This window comes from Zeus faber, assembly GCF_960531495.2.
Source record: "Zeus faber genome assembly, chromosome: 12".
In the NCBI taxonomy this organism is placed as follows: domain Eukaryota; kingdom Metazoa; phylum Chordata; class Actinopteri; order Zeiformes; family Zeidae; genus Zeus; species Zeus faber.
In genome coordinates this window covers 30,571,404-30,593,602 of record NC_137196.1, presented here as the reverse complement: position 1 = coordinate 30,593,602, position 22,199 = coordinate 30,571,404, and the positions used below count along the sequence as shown (strand labels likewise).

Below are 22,199 nucleotides of genomic sequence, written 5' to 3'. Positions count from 1 at the left end.
TCTGTCTGTATGAAGAGACACTACTTTATTACATACATCTATCTGTCTGTCTGTCTGTATGAAGAGACACTACTTTATTACATACATCTATCTGTCTGTCTGTATGAAGAGACACTACTTTATTACATACATCTATCTGTCTGTCTGTCTGTATGAAGAGACACTACTTTATTACATATATCTATCTGTCTGTCTGTCTGTATGAAGAGACACTACTTTATTACATACATCTATCTGTCTGTCTGTCTGTATGAAGAGACACTACTTTATTACATATATCTATCTGTCTGTCTGTCTGTATGAAGAGACACTACTTTATTACATACATCTATCTGTCTGTCTGTCTGTCTGAAGAGACACTACTTTATTACATACATCTATCTGTCTGTCTGTATGAAGAGACACTACTTTATGACATACATCTATCTGTCTGTCTGTCTGTATGAAGAGACACTACTTTATGACATACATCTATCTGTCTGTCTGTCTGTATGAAGAGACACTACTTTATTACATACATCTATCTGTCTGTCTGTCTGTCTGTCTGTCTGTCTGTATGAAGAGACACTACTTTATTACATACATCTATCTGTCTGTCTGTCTGTCTGTATGAAGAGACACTACTTTATTACATACATCTTTCTGTCTGTCTGTCTGTATGAAGAGACACTACTTTATTACATACATCTATCTGTCTGTCTGTCTGTATGAAGAGACACTACTTTATGACATTCATCTATCTGTCTGTCTGTCTGTATGAAGAGACACTACTTTATTACATACATCTATCTGTCTGTCTGTCTGTATGAAGACACACTACTTTATTACATGCATCTATCTGTCTGTCTGTCTGTCTGTATGAAGACACACTACTTTATTACATGCATCTATCTGTCTGTCTGTCTGTCTGTATGAAGAGACTACTTTATTACATACATCTATCTGTCTGTCTGTCTGTATGAAGAGACACTACTTTATTACATACATCTATCTGTCTGTCTGTATGAAGAGACACTACTTTATTACATACATCTATCTATCTGTCTGTCTGTCTGTATGAAGAGACACTACTTTATAACATACATCTATCTGTCTGTCTGTCTGTATGAAGAGACACTACTTTATTACATATATCTATCTGTCTGTCTGTCTGTATGAAGAGACACTACTTTATTACATACATCTATCTGTCTGTCTGTATGAAGAGACACTACTTTATTACATACATCTATCTGTCTGTCTGTCTGTATGAAGAGACATTACTTTATTACATACATCTATCTGTCTGTCTGTATGAAGAGACACTACTTTATTACATACATCTATCTGTCTGTCTGTCTGTCTGTCTGTATGAAGAGAAGCTACTTTATGACATACATCTATCTGTCTGTCTGTCTGTATGAAGAGACACTACTTTATTACATCTATCTATCTGTCTGTCTGTCTGTATGAAGAGACACTACTTTATTACATACATCTATCTGTCTGTCTGTCTGTATGAAGAGACACTACTTTATTACATACATCTATCTGTCTGTATGAAGAGACATTACTTTATTACATACATCTATCTGTCTGTCTGTATGAAGAGACACTACTTTATTACATACATCTATCTGTCTGTCTGTCTGTCTGTCTGTATGAAGAGAAGCTACTTTATGACATACATCTATCTGTCTGTCTGTCTATATGAAGAGACACTACTTTATGACATACATCTATCTCTCTGTCTGTCTGTATGAAGAGACACTACTTTATTACATACATCTATCTGTCTGTCTCTCTCTCTGTATGAAGAGACACTACTTTATTACATACATCTATCTGTCTGTCTGTCTGTATGAAGAGACACTACTTTATTACATACATCTTTCTGTCTGTCTGTCTGTATGAAGAGACACTACTTTATGACATACATCTTTCTGTCTGTCTGTCTGTATGAAGAGACACTACTTTATTACATACATCTATCTGTCTGTCTGTCTGTCTGTCTGTCTGTCTGTATGAAGAGACACTACTTTATTACATACATCTATCTGTCTGTCTGTCTGTCTGTCTGTATGAAGAGACTACTTTATTACATACATCTATCTGTCTGTCTGTCTGTCTGTATGAAGAGACACTACTTTATTACATACATCTATCTGTCTGTCTGTATGAAGAGACACTACTTTATTACATACATCTATCTGTCTGTCTGTCTGTATGAAGAGACACTACTTTATTACATCTATCTATCTGTCTGTCTGTCTGTATGAAGAGACACTACTTTATTACATACATCTATCTATCTGTCTGTCTGTCTGTATGAAGAGACACTACTTTATTACATACATCTATCTGTCTGTCTGTCTGTCTGTCTGTATGAAGAGACACTACTTTATTACATACATCTATCTATCTGTCTGTCTGTATGAAGAGACACTACTTTATTACATACATCTATCTGTCTGTCTGTCTGTATGAAGAGACACTACTTTATTACATACATCTATCTATCTGTCTGTCTGTCTGTATGAAGAGACACTACTTTATTACATACATCTATCTGTCTGTCTGTCTGTATGAAGAGACACTACTTTATAACATACATCTATCTGTCTGTCTGTCTGTATGAAGAGACACTACTTTATTACATCTATCTATCTGTCTGTCTGTATGAAGAGACACTACTTTATTACATACATCTATCTGTCTGTCTGTATGAAGAGACACTACTTTATGACATACATCTATCTGTCTGTCTGTCTGTATGAAGAGACACTACTTTATGACATACATCTATCTGTCTGTCTGTCTGTATGAAGAGACACTACTTTATTACATACATCTATCTGTCTGTCTGTCTGTCTGTATGAAGAGACACTACTTTATTACATACATCTTTCTGTCTGTCTGTCTGTATGAAGAGACACTACTTTATTACATACATCTTTCTGTCTGTCTGCCTGTATGAAGAGACACTACTTTATTACATACATCTATCTGTCTGTCTGTCTGTATGAAGAGACACTACTTTATTACATACATCTATCTGTCTGTCTGTCTGTATGAAGAGACACTACTTTATTACATACATCTATCTGTCTGTCTGTCTGTCTGTCTGTATGAAGAGACACTACTTTATTACATACATCTATCTGTCTGTCTGTGTCTGTATGAAGAGACACTACTTTATTACATACATCTATCTGTCTGTCTGTCTGTCTGTCTGTATGAAGAGACACTACTTTATTACATACATCTTTCTGTCTGTCTGTCTGTATGAAGAGACACTACTTTATTACATACATCTTTCTGTCTGTCTGCCTGTATGAAGAGACACTACTTTATTACATACATCTATCTGTCTGTCTGTCTGTATGAAGAGACACTACTTTATTACATACATCTATCTGTCTGTCTGTCTGTATGAAGAGACACTACTTTAATCCAAGTTCTGTCCCATACAGTTAAAATGTGGATAAAACAAAATTATTCAGTTCAAGATTTTATTATGCAGTGAAATGCAAAGTGCTAGTACTAATTAGGAGGGAAATAAAAACATGAATAATGTACGATGTAATCAGAATAGATGATAGAACATAGTTTATAAGATGTATGGAACAGAATAATGAAATCTGGAGGTTTCACACATATTGACACTGTATGATTCACTTGGTGCTTTATGTTAAATCTTTATGCCTGAGTTTCAATTGAATTAATATTTCTTAAATACAAAGGGTCATTGTTATCTCTTGCTATAGTATAGGCAGGTATGTAAGTTTGGACTAAATTATATCCAACAGTAAAACCTTCTTATGTTGGGGTCCCAGAGACACAATCTTATCAAATACTTTGTGACTTAATACATATAAAATTGAGGGTCCTCGATATGAGAAAGATTCAGAATCGTGGATCTAGATCTAGAATCTAGCTGTCGTAATGTGTTGTGTTTTGTACATCAGAACTTTCAGCCGTGATACTTGGACCATTGTGTAACTTTACTAAGATCTGGAGAACATCATTTAAGTTTCCACTACATAACTGTTTTGAGAAAAAGCATTGTGTCATGATGTTTGTTGAGGCTTTTTTAATTTTGCTGAATGTGTGACTATGAAAGAGCCCTCTGACCTCAGCTTGGACACACTATCCTAGTTTTCTTCACTGACTGTGTGTCTGTATTTCAGTGTTGCCTCCAGAGCTCCAGCAGCTCTCTGTCTGTAAAGAGGAGCTTCCCTCTGAGCAGCAGGAGTGGAGCCCCAGTCTGGTCAAGGTGGAGCCAGAGCCTCCACACATTAAAGAGGAAGAGGAGGACCTCTGGACCGAGTTCCCATTCCTTCCTGTCTGTGTGAAGAGTGAAGAGTGCACTCTGTGGTACCAGCTTCATCAAAGCCAAACTGAGGAGAACACAGAGGCAGAACCTGTAGCCAGCACCTCAACTGATCAGATGAATCCAGAAACTGGTGGAGAGGACTGTGGAATATCAGAAGCAGCTGGAAGCTTTGATTCAGAACCAACTTGTTATGAGAAGCCCCTGTCTCCAGACTCGTCTCAGACTGAAGATAGTGATCAAGATTTGATTGGGGCCAGAGAACATCATTCAGGTAAAGTTTTGTTTCCAACCAATTTATGCTGGGTTTTTTTCCACTTTAGTTTTTATTGATGATCTCAACATTCATAAATGTATATTACCAATAGGTTAACATGCAAGGAAACGAACAAACCTGAAAACAAAACAATACAGAAAAGAGAATTGATCTCTTAAAATAAACACATTCAGCTGCCTATCGAAACTAGCTAAATTATCAAAGTCCGTAGTATCGATAAGCTCCTATGTAACTGGTACTGTTAATGGTATTGGAGAAATGAAGAAAATAGATATTCTGTTTATTTCGGCTACATAACCCGTTTCTAATTTGTAACATTAAAATATTGGAGTAAGAATTATCCCCCGCCCCATCACTGGCGATGTAGAGATATGCGCGACGGCGGCAAGACTGGCTCCCTCTGCCTGGCTCTCACACACACTTGGAGATGAGGGCGGAGATTGCGCCCGAAACGCCCCTCTTCATGCGTAAATTTGCAGAAAATAAACCAGTGTTAATTCTGCTCTCAATTTGGAGAAATCGCAATGATATCCATCCCTACGGAGCATCGTTCCTCCGTTCCCTCTTCCTCCAAATAAAACGGCACGCCGATTAGAGAGCATGGAGGGCCATGTTCATGTCCAGACGTGGACGATTCACACACATGAAAATATATTCATGATTCCCCTTATTAGTACCTCATTGAATTGTTTGCCCATTTTTGTAAGCTATCTATTTTATCCTGTTATTGTGATGCACACTGACTAACCAAAAAAACACTGTTCGACTTGAAGAATCTCGGTCGACTGATGGGTTTCTGACGGATGATTCAACTTGTCGCCAACGGGGGGTAGCCTTCACGCGAATTTTGGTGTAAAAACGGTATAACTATCGGAATCCCTCTAAAGCGCTCTTAAAGGGGAATGTGGATTGGGGAAGTGTCTTTAACAGTTGGTTTACAAAAATACTTAGCCTTTTTGGACATTAAATTTGTAACCTGATATGCGACCAAACTGACCCAAAACTGACAATATTGAGGGAAGGAAGGTATATGTGGTTAGAAACGTATTAGAGAAAGCTGCCGCAGAATTGAAAAGTTTATGGACAAGGCCATGACGAGTGATGCTCTCAAACCTATCATCGCTTCTGAGCCAGATGGCTAGAGGCTCTATAGCTATATTGAACAACAGGGGTGTTAGAGGGCATCATTGAAGTGTCCCGCGCTGAAGAGGAAAAGCTGATTTAATACAGTTTGTGTGTACAGATTAGGGATGCAACGGTACAGTGGGCTCACCGTTGCGTACGTATCACGTTTTGAGGCACAGTAACGGTATGGTTTCTGTATCTTTATAATTATAATATATTGTTTTTTTATTTTAAAAGAAAATGTGTAAAACAATGTTTTTCGACTCATCCGCCATAAATAAATAGTGTAACGTTCTGTGTATGACAGTGGGGGGAGACGGGGTTCAAGTTTATTGGTGGGTCATTATAATTTGCATGAGTTCATCTGATTGTAGGGGGAGGATAGGATATCTCTTACATGGAGGGGGAACAATTTGCCGGTGGCAGGAGATGGCAACTTTAACAAACGACACGACATTAAAACTGTAAATGTTGACAAAAAAAGAAAAGGGCTCATCACCAACACTCTGTTCCATTCATTCCTACAAAAGAGACAAAAAAAATCGTTCAAAAGAAGTCCGTAAGAAATAGGGACACGGCCATCTCAGGGGTTATTTTCTTCTGGACGACCTTTATTGGTTGCACTCTTTACAAAAACATTTCTATGTAGTTTCATCTCGTGTTTCTATTGAAAAGGCTGCGTAGCCGCACACAGAGCGTAATGAGACGTGGGGGGTTCGCCTTCGAGCGCATAGAATGTGATGTGGCAAATGCAAGATAAATTCATGAGGAACACTCCAGGAGCCTCGTACCTCTGCGCACCTGCGATGTGCGCACGGTGTCTCCGCTGTGCTGCGCCGTTTGCCCAGAACGCCCAAAATGCCTAGAACCAGAGCTTGGGGTCCATGTGTGTTTTCTTTTTGACCTGATCACAAGGTCAAATAAAATGGGTTTTATTTGTTTAAAAATAAATAAATAAAAAATAGGCGAAACGAAGGTGGGGGCGGTAGGCAAGTAATGTAATTGGGGTACGCCCGAACACCGTGTAACACAGATAACTGCAGCAACCCTAAAAAATACATACAAAAATCCCTTTCGTCCCAGAGGCGTCCCAGGGATGATCTGTGTTCATCCCAAACAGTAAATGCAGTAAGCGGTGTCGAGCCCTGCCACAGTGTTAAACCTATAGTCTTAAAGTTTTCCTCTCACTCAGTGCGCTGTATCCCTTCTCCCTTCTCTCATTGCCACTCACACTCCTCGCATGCTCCCCCGCAGGTCGGGTGTCGGTGTTGGATCTGGAGATTAGTTTCTTCAGGCAACTCAAGTTCAGTGTTTAGTAGTTGAGATATATTTGATAGTGATGCTCCCTTCTGGGTCCTCTGGTAAGCTGAAGATTCGATATGATGATTTTATTGACATGCAGTTTGTTAAATAATAAGTTGACCTCTTCTTTTTACTACAAACATTTTCTCAGGGTACAGTGCTTTACAGGTTTTTTTACTTAACATCCTAAAATATGCATACCCTCTACCTTTTTCATCATATTCCATACTTTTCTTTCTTTCTTACAGGAGTGAAATCCCAGTTGGACGAGACAGACTTTTCATCAAGTGAACTCAAAATTCATGAACGTATCCACACAGGATACAAAGGACTCTACCATTGTCAGCTGTGTGGGAAAGGATTCAGTAGATCATGGAATCTCAAGAAACATCAGAGTATTCACACAGGAGACAAGCCATACAAATGTCAGCTGTGTGGGAAAGTATTCAGTCGATCAGAACATCTCAAGGTACATCAGCGTATTCACACAGGAGAACGGCCGTACGAATGTCAACAGTGTGGCAAAGGATTCAGGGAATCAAAAAAACTCAAGGTACATCAGCGTGTTCACACAGGAGAACAGCCGTACAAATGTCAACAGTGTGGGAAAGGCTTCAAGCAATCTGGAGATCTCGAAAGACATCAGCGTATCCACACGGGAGAACGACCGTACAAATGTCAACATTGTGGAAAAGGATTCCGTCAATCAGGATCTCTAGAAAGACATCAGCGTATTCACACCGGAGAACGGCCGTACAAATGTCAACATTGTGGGAAAGGATTCAGGGACTCAGGATCTCTCAAGACCCATCAGCGTATTCACACAGGAGAACGGCCGTACAAATGTCAGCTGTGTGAGAAAGGATTTAGGGAATCTACAAGTCTCAAGACACATGAGCGTACTCATACAGGAGAACGGCCGTACAAATGTCAGCTGTGTGGGAAAGGATTCAATCGATCACGAGATCTCGGAAGACATCAGCGTATTCACACAGGATAACGTCCGTACAAATGTCAGCTGTGTGGGAAAGTATTCAGTCGATCAGAACATCTCAAGGTACATCAGTGTATTCACACAGGAGAATGGCGTATAAATGTCAACAGTAAAACAAAAATTGGGAGTATAGGAAACCTATCGAGCACATTTACTTTGAACTTGCAATTGGAAATCACTGTCTCAGAGCCACTAGAAAGAGCCTGGACATATACCCGTTATCTGAGCTATGCAGGAATGCAAATGCCTGCCATGCTATTTTTTATCTATTATGTGAGATATGTTTTTGTTTTTACAAAAATAATAATCTTTTGAATCACTGGATTGTGGAGAGAAATTGCTGACTCCAATTGTACCATGAAGCATGTCCTTTTGCCTTAACTGGATAGCTCATTAAAGGTTTCACGTTATCAGGGGAAAATGCTCATCTGTGGTTGCACCCAGCCTGTTTTTTTGTTTTGTTTTGCCACAGTATGTTCAGTCCATCATATTTAGTCGCCCATAATATAAAATATTAACTGTCACAATTCTGATATTTATATATGAAAATTTGCACATTTGGAAATTGGATTTGGGGCTCTTTCACTCCCATTTGCAACTAAAGATAGATGTGGACTAGCATATATATATATTTTTTTTTCAATAAAAAGGGTAACATTCCTAATGATAAATATCCTCCTGGAACTCGACGGTGAAACATGCCTGTTGTGCCGCTGCAGTGTATCCACAGCTCATTCACGACATGTCCTAAGGTTGCAGCAACATAGCGCAGCGTACCGCAAAAAGAAGTCAGGTGGTGACCGGTAACAGCCATCATAGATACATCATTGTACGCTGCTGTATGTTGCCCCTATGCGTCTGCGTGTCTCCCATATTGAGGGAAGTCAAGAGCTGCTAGTTAACAAATACAATGTGTGTTGAGGGATGCAGACTTCTCTACAACATCCAGTGTAACTCTTAATTCTGAACTGATTTTAATGAAATCTGCTTTGTTATGAACATGAGATATTGAACATGATACTGGTTACTTACTGGAATTCAATTCAGTTACTGGGGGCGAATCTAAACAGCTCAATGTAAAAACATCCTGAATAGACACAACTTCCTCTGGGACACGCAGGCTCCCATCTATGAATAGGCAACATCAAGTGTCAATTATTTAGAACTTCAGCCTTTGTGATTTTCTCCAAAGATTAATATTTCTTTATCTATTATTGTTGTAAAGCGGCCACGTTGCTTGTTATTGGATTAAGAATTAAATATTCATTAATAAGATAAACAAGACTATTTTTGTTATCTTTTGTCTAAATGGACTGAGCAGACTATATTTTGGTGTTTAGAACTAAGAACTACTTTGTTGTGTTAATACTGATGTACTTTATCACTGAAGTGTATGGCAAAGAAAACAGCAAAAAAAAATAATGAACATTATTAATGCCTTGGCATTAGAAGAGCCCCCTAGATATTTTCTTTATCTTTTATTTTAATAGCTTATAATTATGTTTACATTATGTGCTTGGTTTTCTAAAGAGCTACTACTGATGGTGTATAATTTGCCATATGTTGTTGTACAATGTCAAAAAAAATCATAAATATAATTTCAGCATCAATAAAACACTAAGCCAACAGAACAATGTGAGTTTTATCAAGAGGAGGAATGGGTAGAAGTTAGAACATGCAGTAATTATGTGTAATAATGATATAATATGTAATGTGTAGTAACATGTACACACAAGGGTCAATTAAATGTTATCTTATTTAATCTTTCGATCACATTCATTACATTTCCCTTGAGAGTGGGGCGCTGCCATTCGACCAGGGCGAGAAGTGACATGCTGCGCTCGTTGAGAAGTAGATCACACTGCCCAAGTTCCCGCTTATTTCTTTACGGGTTAAAATCCGTTGTGACACTCTCAAGGAGGATGTATTAATGACAACATTCCTCGATAGGAGATGCGTGTGATTTTGTTCTGAATAGTAAACATGAATTGAATTGTACATTTTGAGTTTGTTACTGTACTGTTCTATAGCTTACAAATCTTCTTCGGGCTGCTCCCGTTAGTGGTGGCCACAGGGGATCATCTGCCTCCAACACCTTGTGGACTTGTGCATCTTCCTCCCTGACACCACCCGCCTGCATGTCCTCCCTCAGCACCTCCATCAAGCTTCTCTTTGGCTTCCTCTTTTCCTCTTGCCTGGCAGCTCCACCCTCAGCCTCCTCCTCCCAATGTAACTCTCATCTCTCCTCCACACGTGTCCAAACCATCTCAGTCTGGCGTCTCTCACTTTTCCACCAAACTGTCCAACCTGAGCTGTCCCTCTAACGTCCTCATTCTTAATCCTGTCCATCCTTGTCCCTCCCAATGAAAACCTCCACATCCTCAACTCTGCCACCTCCACTTCATCCACCTGCCTTTTAGTCGGTGCCACCGCCTCTAAACCGTACAACATGGCTGCTCTCACTACCGTCCTGTACACCTTCCCCTTCACTCTTGCTGGAACCCTTCTGTCACAGATCACTCCAGACACTCTTCTCCACCCACTCCACCCTGAAGGTACCCTCTTCTCCACCTCTCTCCCGCACTCTCCGCTGCTTTGGATGGTCAACCCCAAGTACTTGAACTCATCCGCCTTCTCCACCTTCTCTCCTTGCATTCTCAGCTTTTCTCCACCCTCCCTCCCATTCAGGCACATGTATTGTGCCAACCTACAACCTATTGTTGCTCCCCGGCCTGCTCCGCCCCTGGATCAATCTGGTCCCGATTCGCTTATCTCTCCCAGTGCCAAAACACATACTCGCACATACACCACACAATAGGATCGAGGGCTTGCGGGATGGGGGTGGGTGCAAGCTATGTGGGTGGGGATGCGGCAGGCAGTTGCCATCTTGCCTGTCACGCTCCTGCCCCAGTGTGCTCATCCGTCCTGAAATTTTAATCACACTCATATTAGCTTAGAACACATACACTCACACACCAATCCTACTCCAAACAACACTCCATCGGACCAGGGTCAGCGGGACAGGAGGGGTGCAATTGATTCTGGTTTGACTTGCCTGAAGGACTTACACCCCCAACCCCACAATTTTAACTGCAATTACCAACAGCACACATTGAGCACTGGGGTTTTCCAGGGTGGGTCCGTGTGGGGGCTTGGTTGGCCGGGGGGCCGTCGGGTGGGCCCCCCTGCCGGCTGGCGGCTTGCGCCTGGTGGCTTAAGATGTGCTGAGAGCTGGCGAGCTGCGGAGAGCGCCGCTGGGTGCCTTCCGGGGCCCCTGGGGGCGCTGCTTGCCGTCATGGGTGTGGGTTGGGGTGTGGGGGCGGCTGTTGGCCTTTTGCTTCTGCTGCACGGCTTCTCTGCGGTGCACGCACCTGGCTGGGGGAGGGCCTGTATATCTGCCGGCCTGCTGGCATCAGTGGGGGGGGGGGGGGTAACATCAAGGTGCCCCGCACTGAGCACACGCCACTACGTGTATGGTCACTTGGTACTCACGCTGGGTGGGGCGTCTGGTCGGCTGCGGTGGGGCGGGCTTCCCGCGGGGTGTGGGTGGTCGTGGGAGTCCTGCCGGCTCGCCCACATGGCAGGCGGCTCGGGCAGGGTGTCAGTCTGTCGCCGTTGTGCCCGGATCTGGGCCTGTGATCCGTGCCTTGCGCCTGCGGCCCGGGTTCTGTGCCTGCGGCTGCGTCTTGTGCCTGCACCTGGGGGTTGGTTGTATGTGTGTGCCCCTGGGGTGCGGGGTCTACTCGTGCTCCCTGGGACTGGGTAATACTCCTCGGGGCCAGGCGTGGGGGTCCCTCCACGGCCCTCTGGCTTCTCTGGGGGCTCGGGGGTCTTCTGTGGCCACAGGGTAGGGTACTCGGGGCTTTCCTGCAGCCGTAGGATGTCGACAAGGCTGCGGAGTTCGGGGGGCTGCTTGAAGGCGCCGCGACATAATACCAACCTTCTACACCAGTACCAATGGGGATAAGTCATGTACACTCACCGGTGGACATCTTACACACACACACACACACACACACACACACACACACACTGCACCACACCTGCTTGAAGTGCACCCCAGCACCCTCCTGGTTGCATTCCTCTCCTTTTCTCCCTCATTTACTGCCATAACTATGACAGGAAGAATCCACGTGACCAGTTCCAGTTTTCCTGAACCTAATTCATTGTTTACAATGAATACATTGGACAATACATGTTATTGTCCAATGTTTATGTTTTTGTGTAAATGTTGTTTGTTTCTATCTTTATTTGTCTCACCGTGGTGATTCCCCCTCTTGGAGTTCAGTTGTTTATAGACCCAAACATGATCTTCATAGTTTGGGTCATAGGGGGGTTTGTGGTGGTTCTCTTTAAACAAAAACTGTGCTCTTGTCATGAGAGAGAGAGAGAGAGAGAGAGAGAGAGAGAGAGAGAGAGAGAGAGAGAGAGAGAGAGAGAGAGAGAGAGAGAGAGAGAGAGAGAGAGAGAGAGAGAGAGAGAGAGAGAGAGAGAGAGAGAGAGAGAGAGAGAGAGAGAGAGAGAGAGAGAGAGAGAGAGAGAGAGAGAGAGTGTGATTGATTTTTAAAGCATCTTTTATTTTTTTCAGTTTGATGAAGACGTCCAGACTCTTCATCAGTCTGTGAACGTTAAAATCAATCAAGACTCTGGCCCTGACCAACGCTACAAACACTCTTCCTAAAACACTCTCCTTTCCCCTCAGTTTGTTCCTCCTCATGAGGTAGATGGCCATCTTCGCTTCCCCTACTAGAAAATTAAGCAGTCGCCATTTCTCTGCGTTGGCCCTGTAGTATCTAGCCCCAAAAATAAAACAGTTTCTGGACCACTCCTCCTTAAAGAGCTTAAAACTTTCCTTTAAAAGACTAAAAAGCTCTAAAAGTCTGTCGCACTCTGCAAAACAGTGAAACACGGACTCTGGCAGTTTGCAGAATGGACATTCATTTGCGACCGTGGGATTAAAAACAGAAACAAAGCTGTTGACAGCTATGGCTCCATGTAGGACCCTCCATTGGAGGTCCCCCGTCCTTTTCTTGGAGGGAGCTTTGTAAAAACTCCAACACGGCTCCTCCTGTCCCCCCCTCTGGAGCCGTCCCCTCCAGAGAGTGTCCTGCCGCCCCTCCAGTCCCTTCCTATTTAAAACAACCACACACTCTTTGTAAAAGGCCTTCCCGCTGGCTGTGTGCAGGTCCAGTTCTGCATAACGTGCCCTGTGCAGCAGCTTCCCGGAGGACCCCTCCAGGTTGGGGGTCAGGGTCATCTCCGGGAAGGGATCCTCCGAGTTTGGCTCCTCCGCGCCTTCGCCGTACTCCTTCAGCAGGGCCAGCTCCTCCTCCGTCAGAGTCTCCCTCCACCCCTTGAGCACCAGGTGTACGATCCTGGTGGACCTCACCCCCAGCCGCTCTGCCATGGCCTCGCCGTCCTGCAGGTCGCTCCCCGCCGCCGCCACCACCTGCCTCAGGGTCAGGACCCCCGCCTCCCTCAGGATGCTCCTCAGTCCTGGAGTGGCCCCGTCCTGCACATCCAGCCTGGCTCCTCCGATCACCGGCTCCTCCAGGAGCCAGTGGAGGGAATCTGCGGCCTCCCTTTTCCTGTTCTTAAATAACCCCCATGCTTTAAAAAGCTCCTGATAAAAACGGGGTAAGCCCGACTTGTTTAGAAGACTCGTGTCCATTAAAAACAACGAGCGGTCAAGTCCCATCCTCCCAGTCCTCTTTAAGACCGAGCCCGCCACGTCCTTCCAAACGTTAAAGTACCCCGTTAACAACTTCTGCACAAACTGTAACCTAAAAGTTGCCACTCTGCTTTTGATGTCCACCACACCGTGCCCCCCTTCCTCTTTAGGCAGAAAGACCCTTTCCTTCCTGACCCAGTGGAAATTCCGCCCCCAAAAGAAGTCTATCAGCTCGGCCTGTATCTTCCTAACTAGCAGGTCTGGTGGTTGGACACAGGCCACTCTGTGCCACAGCTGTGAGGCCACCAGGTTGTTAATAATGAGCGTCCTGCCCCTATAGGACAGCTGTGGCAGTGCCCACCTCCATTTTCTTAGCTTGCCCTGTATCTTTCCTAGCAGTCCTTCCCAATTCTTCCCCACCACACTTTCACTCCCTAAAAACACTCCCAGATACTTAAACCCATCCCTTCGCCACCGTAAGCCTCCTGGCAGTTTTAAGAGTCCCCCCCTCCATCCGCCCACAGCCAGCGCTTCGCTTTTGCCCCAGTTGACTTTCGCTGCTGATAGCAGCCCAAAGTCCCTGACGATCCCCTCCAGTTTGCTGATTTCGTCCTGTTTCTTTATTAAGACAATGACGTCGTCCGCATAGGCTGATAGAATGTGGCTTCTCTCGAGACCGTTTAGAAACACACCCTCGATGTTCGTCCTTAATTGACACAGCAATGGTTCTATGGCCAGAGAGTACAACATCCCTGAGAGGGGGCAGCCCTGTCTCACCCCTCTACGCACTTTAAAAGGGCCGCTCAGCCCTCCATTAATCTTCAGTATACTCTCGATGTCCTGGTACAAAACCTGGATCATGCTATCAGACCAGGGCTGAGGCCAAAAGCCTCCAGAGTTTTCCAGAGGTAAGGGTGCTCAACCCGGTCAAACGCCTTTTCCTGGTCTAGCGAAATGAGCCCAGTTTCAATGCCCAGAGAACTAGAGACGTCCAAAATATCCCGAATTAGGGACACATTGTCCAGAATGGACCTACCAGGCACACAGTAAGTTTGGTCCTGATGGACTACCAGGTCCATCACCTCCCTCAGCCTGTTGGCCAGTGCCCTCGACAGGATTTTATAGTCCGTGCACAGAAGGGACACAGGACGCCAGTTCTTGATCTCCTGCAGGTCTCCTTTCTTGGGTAGGAGGGTGATGACTGCCCTCCTGCAGCTGACTGGCAATAACTTATCTTTTAAAACTTCATTAAAAACCATTAAAAGGTCCTCCCGTAACTCCTCCCAGAACTCTTTGTAAAACTCCGCAGGAATCCCGTCGATGCCAGGGGCCTTACCCCCCTTCATGCTCTGCAGGGCCGTGGAAAGATCCTGCAGGGTCAGAGGTTCCCCCAGCACCGCACTGACATCTTCCGGGACCCTGGGCAAATTCCCACAAAAGGAGTAAAACAGTTCTTTTTGCTCCTCGTACTCACTTCTGTACAGCTCTGTGTAAAAGTCCACGGCTCTCGTCCGGATCTCCTCCGGCCTCCTGAGCTCCTGTCCTGTGTCTGATCTCAGGGTGTGGATGAACCTGACATGCTGACATGCTCTGCCCGTTCCTCTTCTCCAGGCTAAAAAAGAAACTAGATGGTGCGTCCATCAGTGCTGCGCTCTGGAAGCGAGAGCGGACCAGCGCCCCCTGCGCCTTGGTGCCTAGTAGGTCTGCAAGAGCAGCTCTTTTAGACTTGAGGTCCTTAATGTGATCTCGATTCCCAGTGGGTTCCACTACACCCTGTAACTCCACAATGTCAGTCTCCAGATCCCTCATAGATCTGGTGATGTCCCGTGTGACATTGAGAGTATACTGCCGACAGAGCTGCTCTATCTCCCTCTTCCCATAGTCCCACCACAGTCTTAAGGAAATAAAATCCTGCTTTCTGTCTCTAAAACCTTCCCAAAAAAACCTAAAAGCATCTTTAAAGTTGGAGTCACATAGTAGGGTGGTGTTAAAATGCCAATATGCGCTTTTGGGCTTTACATTGGCGATAAAAACACTGCAAACAACCAGGGAGTGATCGGTAAAACCAACAGGCACCATTCTACATTCCTTAAAAATGTTAAAATGGTGCTTAAAACAGTAAAACCGGTCTAGTCTGGCCAACGATAAAGAGGCGCCTCTGCAGTGCACCCAGGTGTACTGTCTTTCATCCCCGTTGGTTCTCCTCCACACGTCTGTAGCTCGTTCTCGCTTGAGAGCAGCCTCATCGCGTTCTGCGATGCTCTGTGAGGCTCACAGTGGTTCCTGTCTAACAGGTCGTTCTCGTTGCAGTTAAAGTCACCTCCTAGAAACAAAAACTCCCCAGTACGAGCTTTGCTTAAAACCCCATTTAAAACTTGCAAAAAAGTGACTCTGTGTGGTCCTGTGGTGGGAGCGTACACATTTATAAAGACAAACTTATGCTCAAATGCTGCCCTCACCACCATCAGTCTGCCCTCCACCACCTCCTCCACCTCAAAGGATGCTGGGGCAAAGCTCTTAGAAAAGAGAAGAGCCACCCCCCCGCTGGTGGTGCTCTTGTGGCTTAGCACCACCTCCCCCCCCCACTCCCTCTTCCAGTCCGCCTCATTGCCAGAGTCACTGTGGGTCTCCTGCACCAACAGCACATCCAGCCTCTTCTGCTCCATCAGCTCGTACAGCAGAGACCTCTTAGCTGCGTCTCTGGCCCCATTCGCGTTCAGCGTGCTGATGTTAAAGTCACTCATTGCAACGGAAAAGGGAAACAGCCCGAACAGCAGCACCCACCTCCACCTCCTCCCCATCCTCTCCGTTGTTCAGCTCCTTCCTGATCTTCTGCACTATTTTCTTTAACCTGTACACCTCCTGGTCCGTGAACCCTCCTCTCCCCTTACTCCTCATCTGTTGCTGGGCCGCGTTCGCCAGCAACTCCTTGTCTGAGAAGAAATCCTCCACCTTAATCCCTTTCACATTCTTCGTCCTGTGCAGAAACGCTTTTATTTTGCCCACACTGTAGCTTTTTTTGCCCTTTTTCTTTCTTCTTTACGCCGAGAAAAACCTGCCCCTCACTGTCTGCAGCAGAGTCCTCCTCCATCCAGGACTCTGACTCCGAGCCTCCCTGCTCCACCTCCTGACTTGCCTTCCCCTGGCTTGCTGTCCCTCTCTTCGCCTGAGTCTCCTGCCATTTTGTTGGACTTTCTTTTGAGGCGAGGGACTCTCGCCCGATCGTCCTCGTCCCCCATCTCAAAGTCACTTCCTTCCAGTGCCTCCTCCTCCCTAGCTACGTCACCTGCACTCCTTTGACTTTGTTCCGTAGCTTCCTTTCCCTCACCAGTCCCCTCCTGTCCCCCCGCACCCACCTGCCTGTCTTCCGGACCCTCCTCCTTCCCCTCCTGTCCTCCCGCCCTTACCTGCCTTCTTTCCAGACCCTCGCCTGCCTCCCCCCGTGTCTCCACGCTCACCTGGCTGCGCTGTCTACCTCCACCCGTTCCCTCCTGCGGCTCCACATTCCCCCCCCCCCCCCCCCCCCCCTTTTTTTCCCCTGCCCCTCGCCTGCCCCCTCCTGTGCCCCCACCTTCACCTGTTTCTTCTCCTTTCCTTTCCGCCCTCCACCTGTCTCCCCCTGTGCCCCCACCTCCACCTGTCTTTCCCCTGCCTCCATTTGGCCCTCACCTGCCTCTCCCTGTGCCCCCACCTTCACCTGCTTTTCCCCTCCTTCCTTCTGGCCCTCCCCCGCCTCCTCCTGTGCCCCCTTCTTTGCCTGTTTTCCCCCCTCCTGACCCCCCCCTGCTCCTCCTGTGCCCCCACCTTCGCCTGCTTTTCCCCTTTCTGACCCTCACCTGCCCCCTCCTGTGCTCCCTCTTGTCCTGTCCACACCTTCTGCCCCTCACCTGTCTCGCCGTCTGCCTTCTTACCTGGACATGCCCTGACCTGGTGTCCCTCCCCACCGCACCCAAAGCACTTGGTGGTGTCAGTGTTGACAAACACCACGTAGTCAAACTCATCCGCCCTGATTTTAAAAGCTACGTTTAACTCCGCATCCCTGTTGTTCAACACCATCAGGACGTGCCTCCTGTGCGACACCACATGCTTGAGCAGCGACGACTTGCACCCCGACGGGACTTTTTTAACTGGCGACACAACATTCGCCAAATTCACCCTCTTCGCCGGTGTGGAGAGAGGCAGGACGGGAACAAACATTTTGTTCACCGTAACGCCGCTCGCCACCACAGCGTTCACCTTGTCTACACTGTCCAGGAAGATGACCACCGCGCTGTTCATCCGCGCTGCGGACACAACGCTGCTGTAGCCGACAGCCTTCCCCACCGCCAGGCTGCAGTCCTCCACCCAGACCGAGGAAGACACGGGCAACTTAATGCCGTGCTTCCTCGTTAGCTTGGTGAGGTCCGACATGGTTGCGGACCCGCACCACCACCACCCCCCACCCGCTGTGCGCACACCCTACAACCAACAAAAAACTAAACCCGTCACCAACAAATAATTATAAACATACAATTGATAGAAAAAGTTAGAGAGAAAGTCACTCACTCTACCAAACGCTCACACGCTCCGCTCGCTCACACCTCCAATCACTCAGAGAGAGAGAGAGAGAGAGAGAGATTATAAGATCATAAGATCAGTGCTTGATCATGTAGCATATAGATCAGCATCTGAAAAATCTTTAAAAATAACTAGAAAAAGGGCGTGAAGGGGGGGGTCGTGTTGTGGTTAATTAGTAACCCCACATGAAAATAACCTTTTGCGTGCTATACTAAACCACCAATACTCAAGATATATGGATCAAAAAACCTTTTGAAAATGTATGATATAAACTCAAAACAACAGGAAGTAATAAAATGACAGAAAAAGCTTGACCTTCAGTAAAAAGAGGCCTAAACAGAACACCAACCAAACACAGTTGAAGCAAAGAAATCGGCCACGGTTGTGTCCGACAGTAGGAAAAGGAAATAAGCCAATATTTGGCAAAAAAAAAAAGGTGCAGAAGTTCCAGGAATCATAGAGAAGGGCCTCTTCCAAGAAAGGAGAGGGTGCCAAGTAGCAAGGCTGTGATTGGCTGTTTTGAAGAACCATTCCAAAAAAATTGTAGAATGCCTGGTGACTGCTGTGAATGGTTCAAACCTACAAGGAATGTGACTGCTTTTTCAACGACCTAAAACAATAAAAAAAAAAAAAAAAACATAACCATGGCAACAGGATTGTGAATGGTTCGCGCCGCTGAAAGGGGCGGAACATGTAATAGAAGGGTGCTTTTCGGACATAAAGCACAAAGGGTTCGGTTGTTCACTTGGTTCCACGGAACCTACTCAAAGTTTATTGATGTGTTTACATAATTTACAATTAACATTTTCACTTCAGACTTTGGTCGGTTCTAGTGTTTTTTTCTTCTAAGTTTTTGAGGCCAGAACAGATAGAAACGTCATCCAGAGATCCAGACATTTGACTGACCAAGGTCTGGACATTTTTTTAACCACGACAGTCAACATGCACCTGACAAGGGGTTAACTGGTTGTGCTCCCTAACTACAAGTTCTTTAAGAACCACCGGGATGCCAGCCCCCAGGGGCTTGGGCGCATCACCGGCCCCCCTCCATCCATTCTGTTAGGGAGGTGGAGCTTAAGCGCTGCGATACAGAGAAGATGATTAACTACTCTTTGAAAGCAGCATTTAAAATACGATTTGGTTATTAAAGAATGTCATTAACGATTTCAAATGAATCTTATAATATATGCAATATTTTTTCAGACAATGTTTAATGTTATAAATTAGATTGTGCTCAATTTGGACTGTTTTGAGTATTTTCCTACTTTTAGAAAAGTAAACACACACTCATATTAGTTTAAGGAAGTTTAAACTTCCCTTTAAGCGTAAGGAAAATTTGTCGTTTGGAAGATCCCTCGAGTCGAGCACAAATTAGTATTTTTTCCCAGGTAAAACTAAACCTTTAATAAGCTACCCAGTAATGCCATAATGACATACTTTGGGATATAATTGGAGTCATGAATTTCACTCCACAATCCAGTGCTTGCTTAAATGTTTGGAAAGTATTTCTAAAATACATAAACTCCTATGGTAAAGTAACGGGTCTATGTCCAGGCTCCTTCTAGTGGCTGTTAGACTGATTTACAGTTGTAAGATCAGAGAAAATGTGCGCGTTAGGACTGCAAGGTTCCTATAATCCTTACTTCCATTTTACTGTTGACATTTGTACGGCCGTTCTGTGTGAATATGGTGATGTTTTATGAGATCTGTGATGTTTTTTGAGATCTGTGTTGATGTTTTTTGAGCTCTGAAACTGTATTTGATCTTCACTGAATATTCATTCCGTTTCACAATTCAATTTCAGTTCAGTGTGTCTCACACATCCGGGTCATTGAGGAAGAGCAATCGAGTGCAGATTCACAGAACTCCTTTTAGGCCAGGACAGGCGTCGCCTTCCCCTCAATGTGTGTGTGTGCGTGTGTTTCCACATTCTCTCATCCAGTCACCCTAACCCTAACCCTAACCCTAATTCAAAAAACAAAGAATCTTCAATTCCAGATGGGAACATCTTGCATGTTCTCCCCGTGCGCACATGGGGTTTCCTCCACCTACCAGTAAGAAAAACATGCACACATCATCGTCTGACCAGTGATGGACACTCGTCACCAGGTCCCCGTGCGTCGACGAACGCTGCCCACTGCTCCTGGCTCTGCCCCCGGAGGAAGGACAAGCCAGGATGGTTCAATGCAGAGGAACCATTTCACCAGCAACATCCAAAAAGCATGTTTGTGTATGTGTGTGTATATACAGTATATGCATGTGTGACAAATAAAGATTATTCTTCTTCTCCTTAAGGTGTGAAATTGTGTTTGTACAATATTTTCTAATATAATAACCAATAACCAATCTTTTTAAACATTAACACAATACCAAAAGCTGTTATTTACCAAAAGGATCTTAACCATTTGATCTTTAAGGTTCCATTCACACAGTCAAAGTCAAAGGTCTGTAGACCACCGTGCTGATCATCTTTTACCATGGTTGCTTTTTAAAATCATAACTTTCTTTGCCAAATGTAGTCAAAGTTTAACTTGTTGATGGTCTTCACCACTTTGTTAGATATGGAGGTAGAATAAGTTGGATAAAAGCACCGGCAATGATTTTCCATTTTTGTTATATAAATGCGACAAAAAGACAAAGATCTCTATTTAACCACCTGTCTGACCTTGATTTGCATTCATCCGTTTTGTTCCAGATATTCAAAGTTTTACTTCATTATTACTCTTTGTAATATGCACACATGAGTATTTGATCAAAGCTGTAATGGGGATACCATCTGTTGCCACAAGATGGTAGATGAATGAACAGATGAATCAGTCATGTATAGCTAATAAATCTATGATGTGAAAAAAAATCTATAATGTCAATTGCCTTTGGAATCTGTTCAACATTTTTAAAAACAAAGTCATGATGTCTGCCAACTGACTTATGACTTTTTGGTTTTCAAAGACACTCAATTGTTCAATATCTGTATTTCTGATTAAAATTTGAGTGCTAGATTGCCACCTTCCAAGTGAAAATATCAGGAACACATTGCTAGCGGCCCCATGACCACTGTGATGGAGGAACCTGACACCACGATGGTTGATGCCTGAACACGACATGTTCTTGTGTACGTTTTTATTTTTTGCTGTGAAACTGATCAGACAATGATCCTGGATGTAAGCATTGAAATAAACATCAACCTGTTCCAGAGTGAGGGAAATGTGGACAAACAAAATAATTGCCAATATATTGAGGTTATGTGAACTTATACATATATGAAGGATGCAATTGGAGTCACAAATTTCTCATCACAATCCTGGGCTTCAATAAATGTTTGAAATTGTGTTTCTGAAAAACATTATCTCCCATGGTACACACTATGGGAGAAATTTACTAGTACATTTAAAATAAATATGTTCATTATATTCTACCATTAAATAAGGAAGAACATTCGTTATCTTGCCCATATGCTATATGAATGAAGTAAGTGTGTGTGAGACAGGGGTCAGCAAAGACATGAATAAGTGCTTTGTTGACCGTGGGCCATATGACATGGGAAGGTGTGAATGCAAACATCCCCTCTAAAATATGGCCTGGACTAGTGTCGGGAGGTTTGTTATTGTAACTGACGTCAAAGAATGCAGACAAATGGCTTCTTTGCACTATTGACCGTGTAGGAGGAAGGAAGGGATCCTAATTGAGGAAACAGATGTACATTCTCGACCAACAGAAAGAGGTTAAAAGAAGGAGTCCGTGAGCAGCTCAGGAGTTCTTTGCCAAACCAACTCAGATTCTGTTGTCACTTCTTGCAAGTGATAATAAAGTCTTATATCTTCAGACCTCGACTCTCTCGAACTTCTCTTCTTCAGTTTAATTGTTAGATGCGTTTTTTTCCACTACAACACCAGCTCAAGTAACAGGTCTATGTCCAGGTTTTCCTGCTAGTGGCTGTTAGACAGTGATTTCTAGTTGTAAG

At 44.4% G+C, this 22,199-nt stretch overlaps 1 protein-coding gene across 1 annotated transcript; it reads left to right on the top strand.

Annotated features, from left to right (window-relative positions):
- Positions 1-4,290: 4,290 nt before the first annotated feature.
- On the top strand, positions 4,291-9,620 carry LOC307238279 (uncharacterized protein). Its single transcript, XM_080011212.1, has 2 exons — positions 4,291-4,586; positions 7,265-9,620. Exons 1-2 carry the CDS (start codon positions 4,430-4,432, stop codon positions 8,014-8,016), a joined length of 909 nt encoding a protein of 302 aa, XP_079867338.1. The 5' UTR covers positions 4,291-4,429; the 3' UTR covers positions 8,017-9,620.
- The last annotated feature ends 12,579 nt before the right edge of the window (positions 9,621-22,199 follow it).

Bases quoted from the DNA above. Each gene is read 5' to 3' on its own strand.
- LOC307238279 (XM_080011212.1), top strand. From the start codon at position 4,430: ATGAATCCAGAAACTGGTGGAGAGGACTGTGGAATATCAGAAGCAGCT. The intron at 4,587-7,264 runs GTAAAGTTTTGT...TCTTTCTTACAG, and splicing joins GGCCAGAGAACATCATTCAG to GAGTGAAATCCCAGTTGGAC.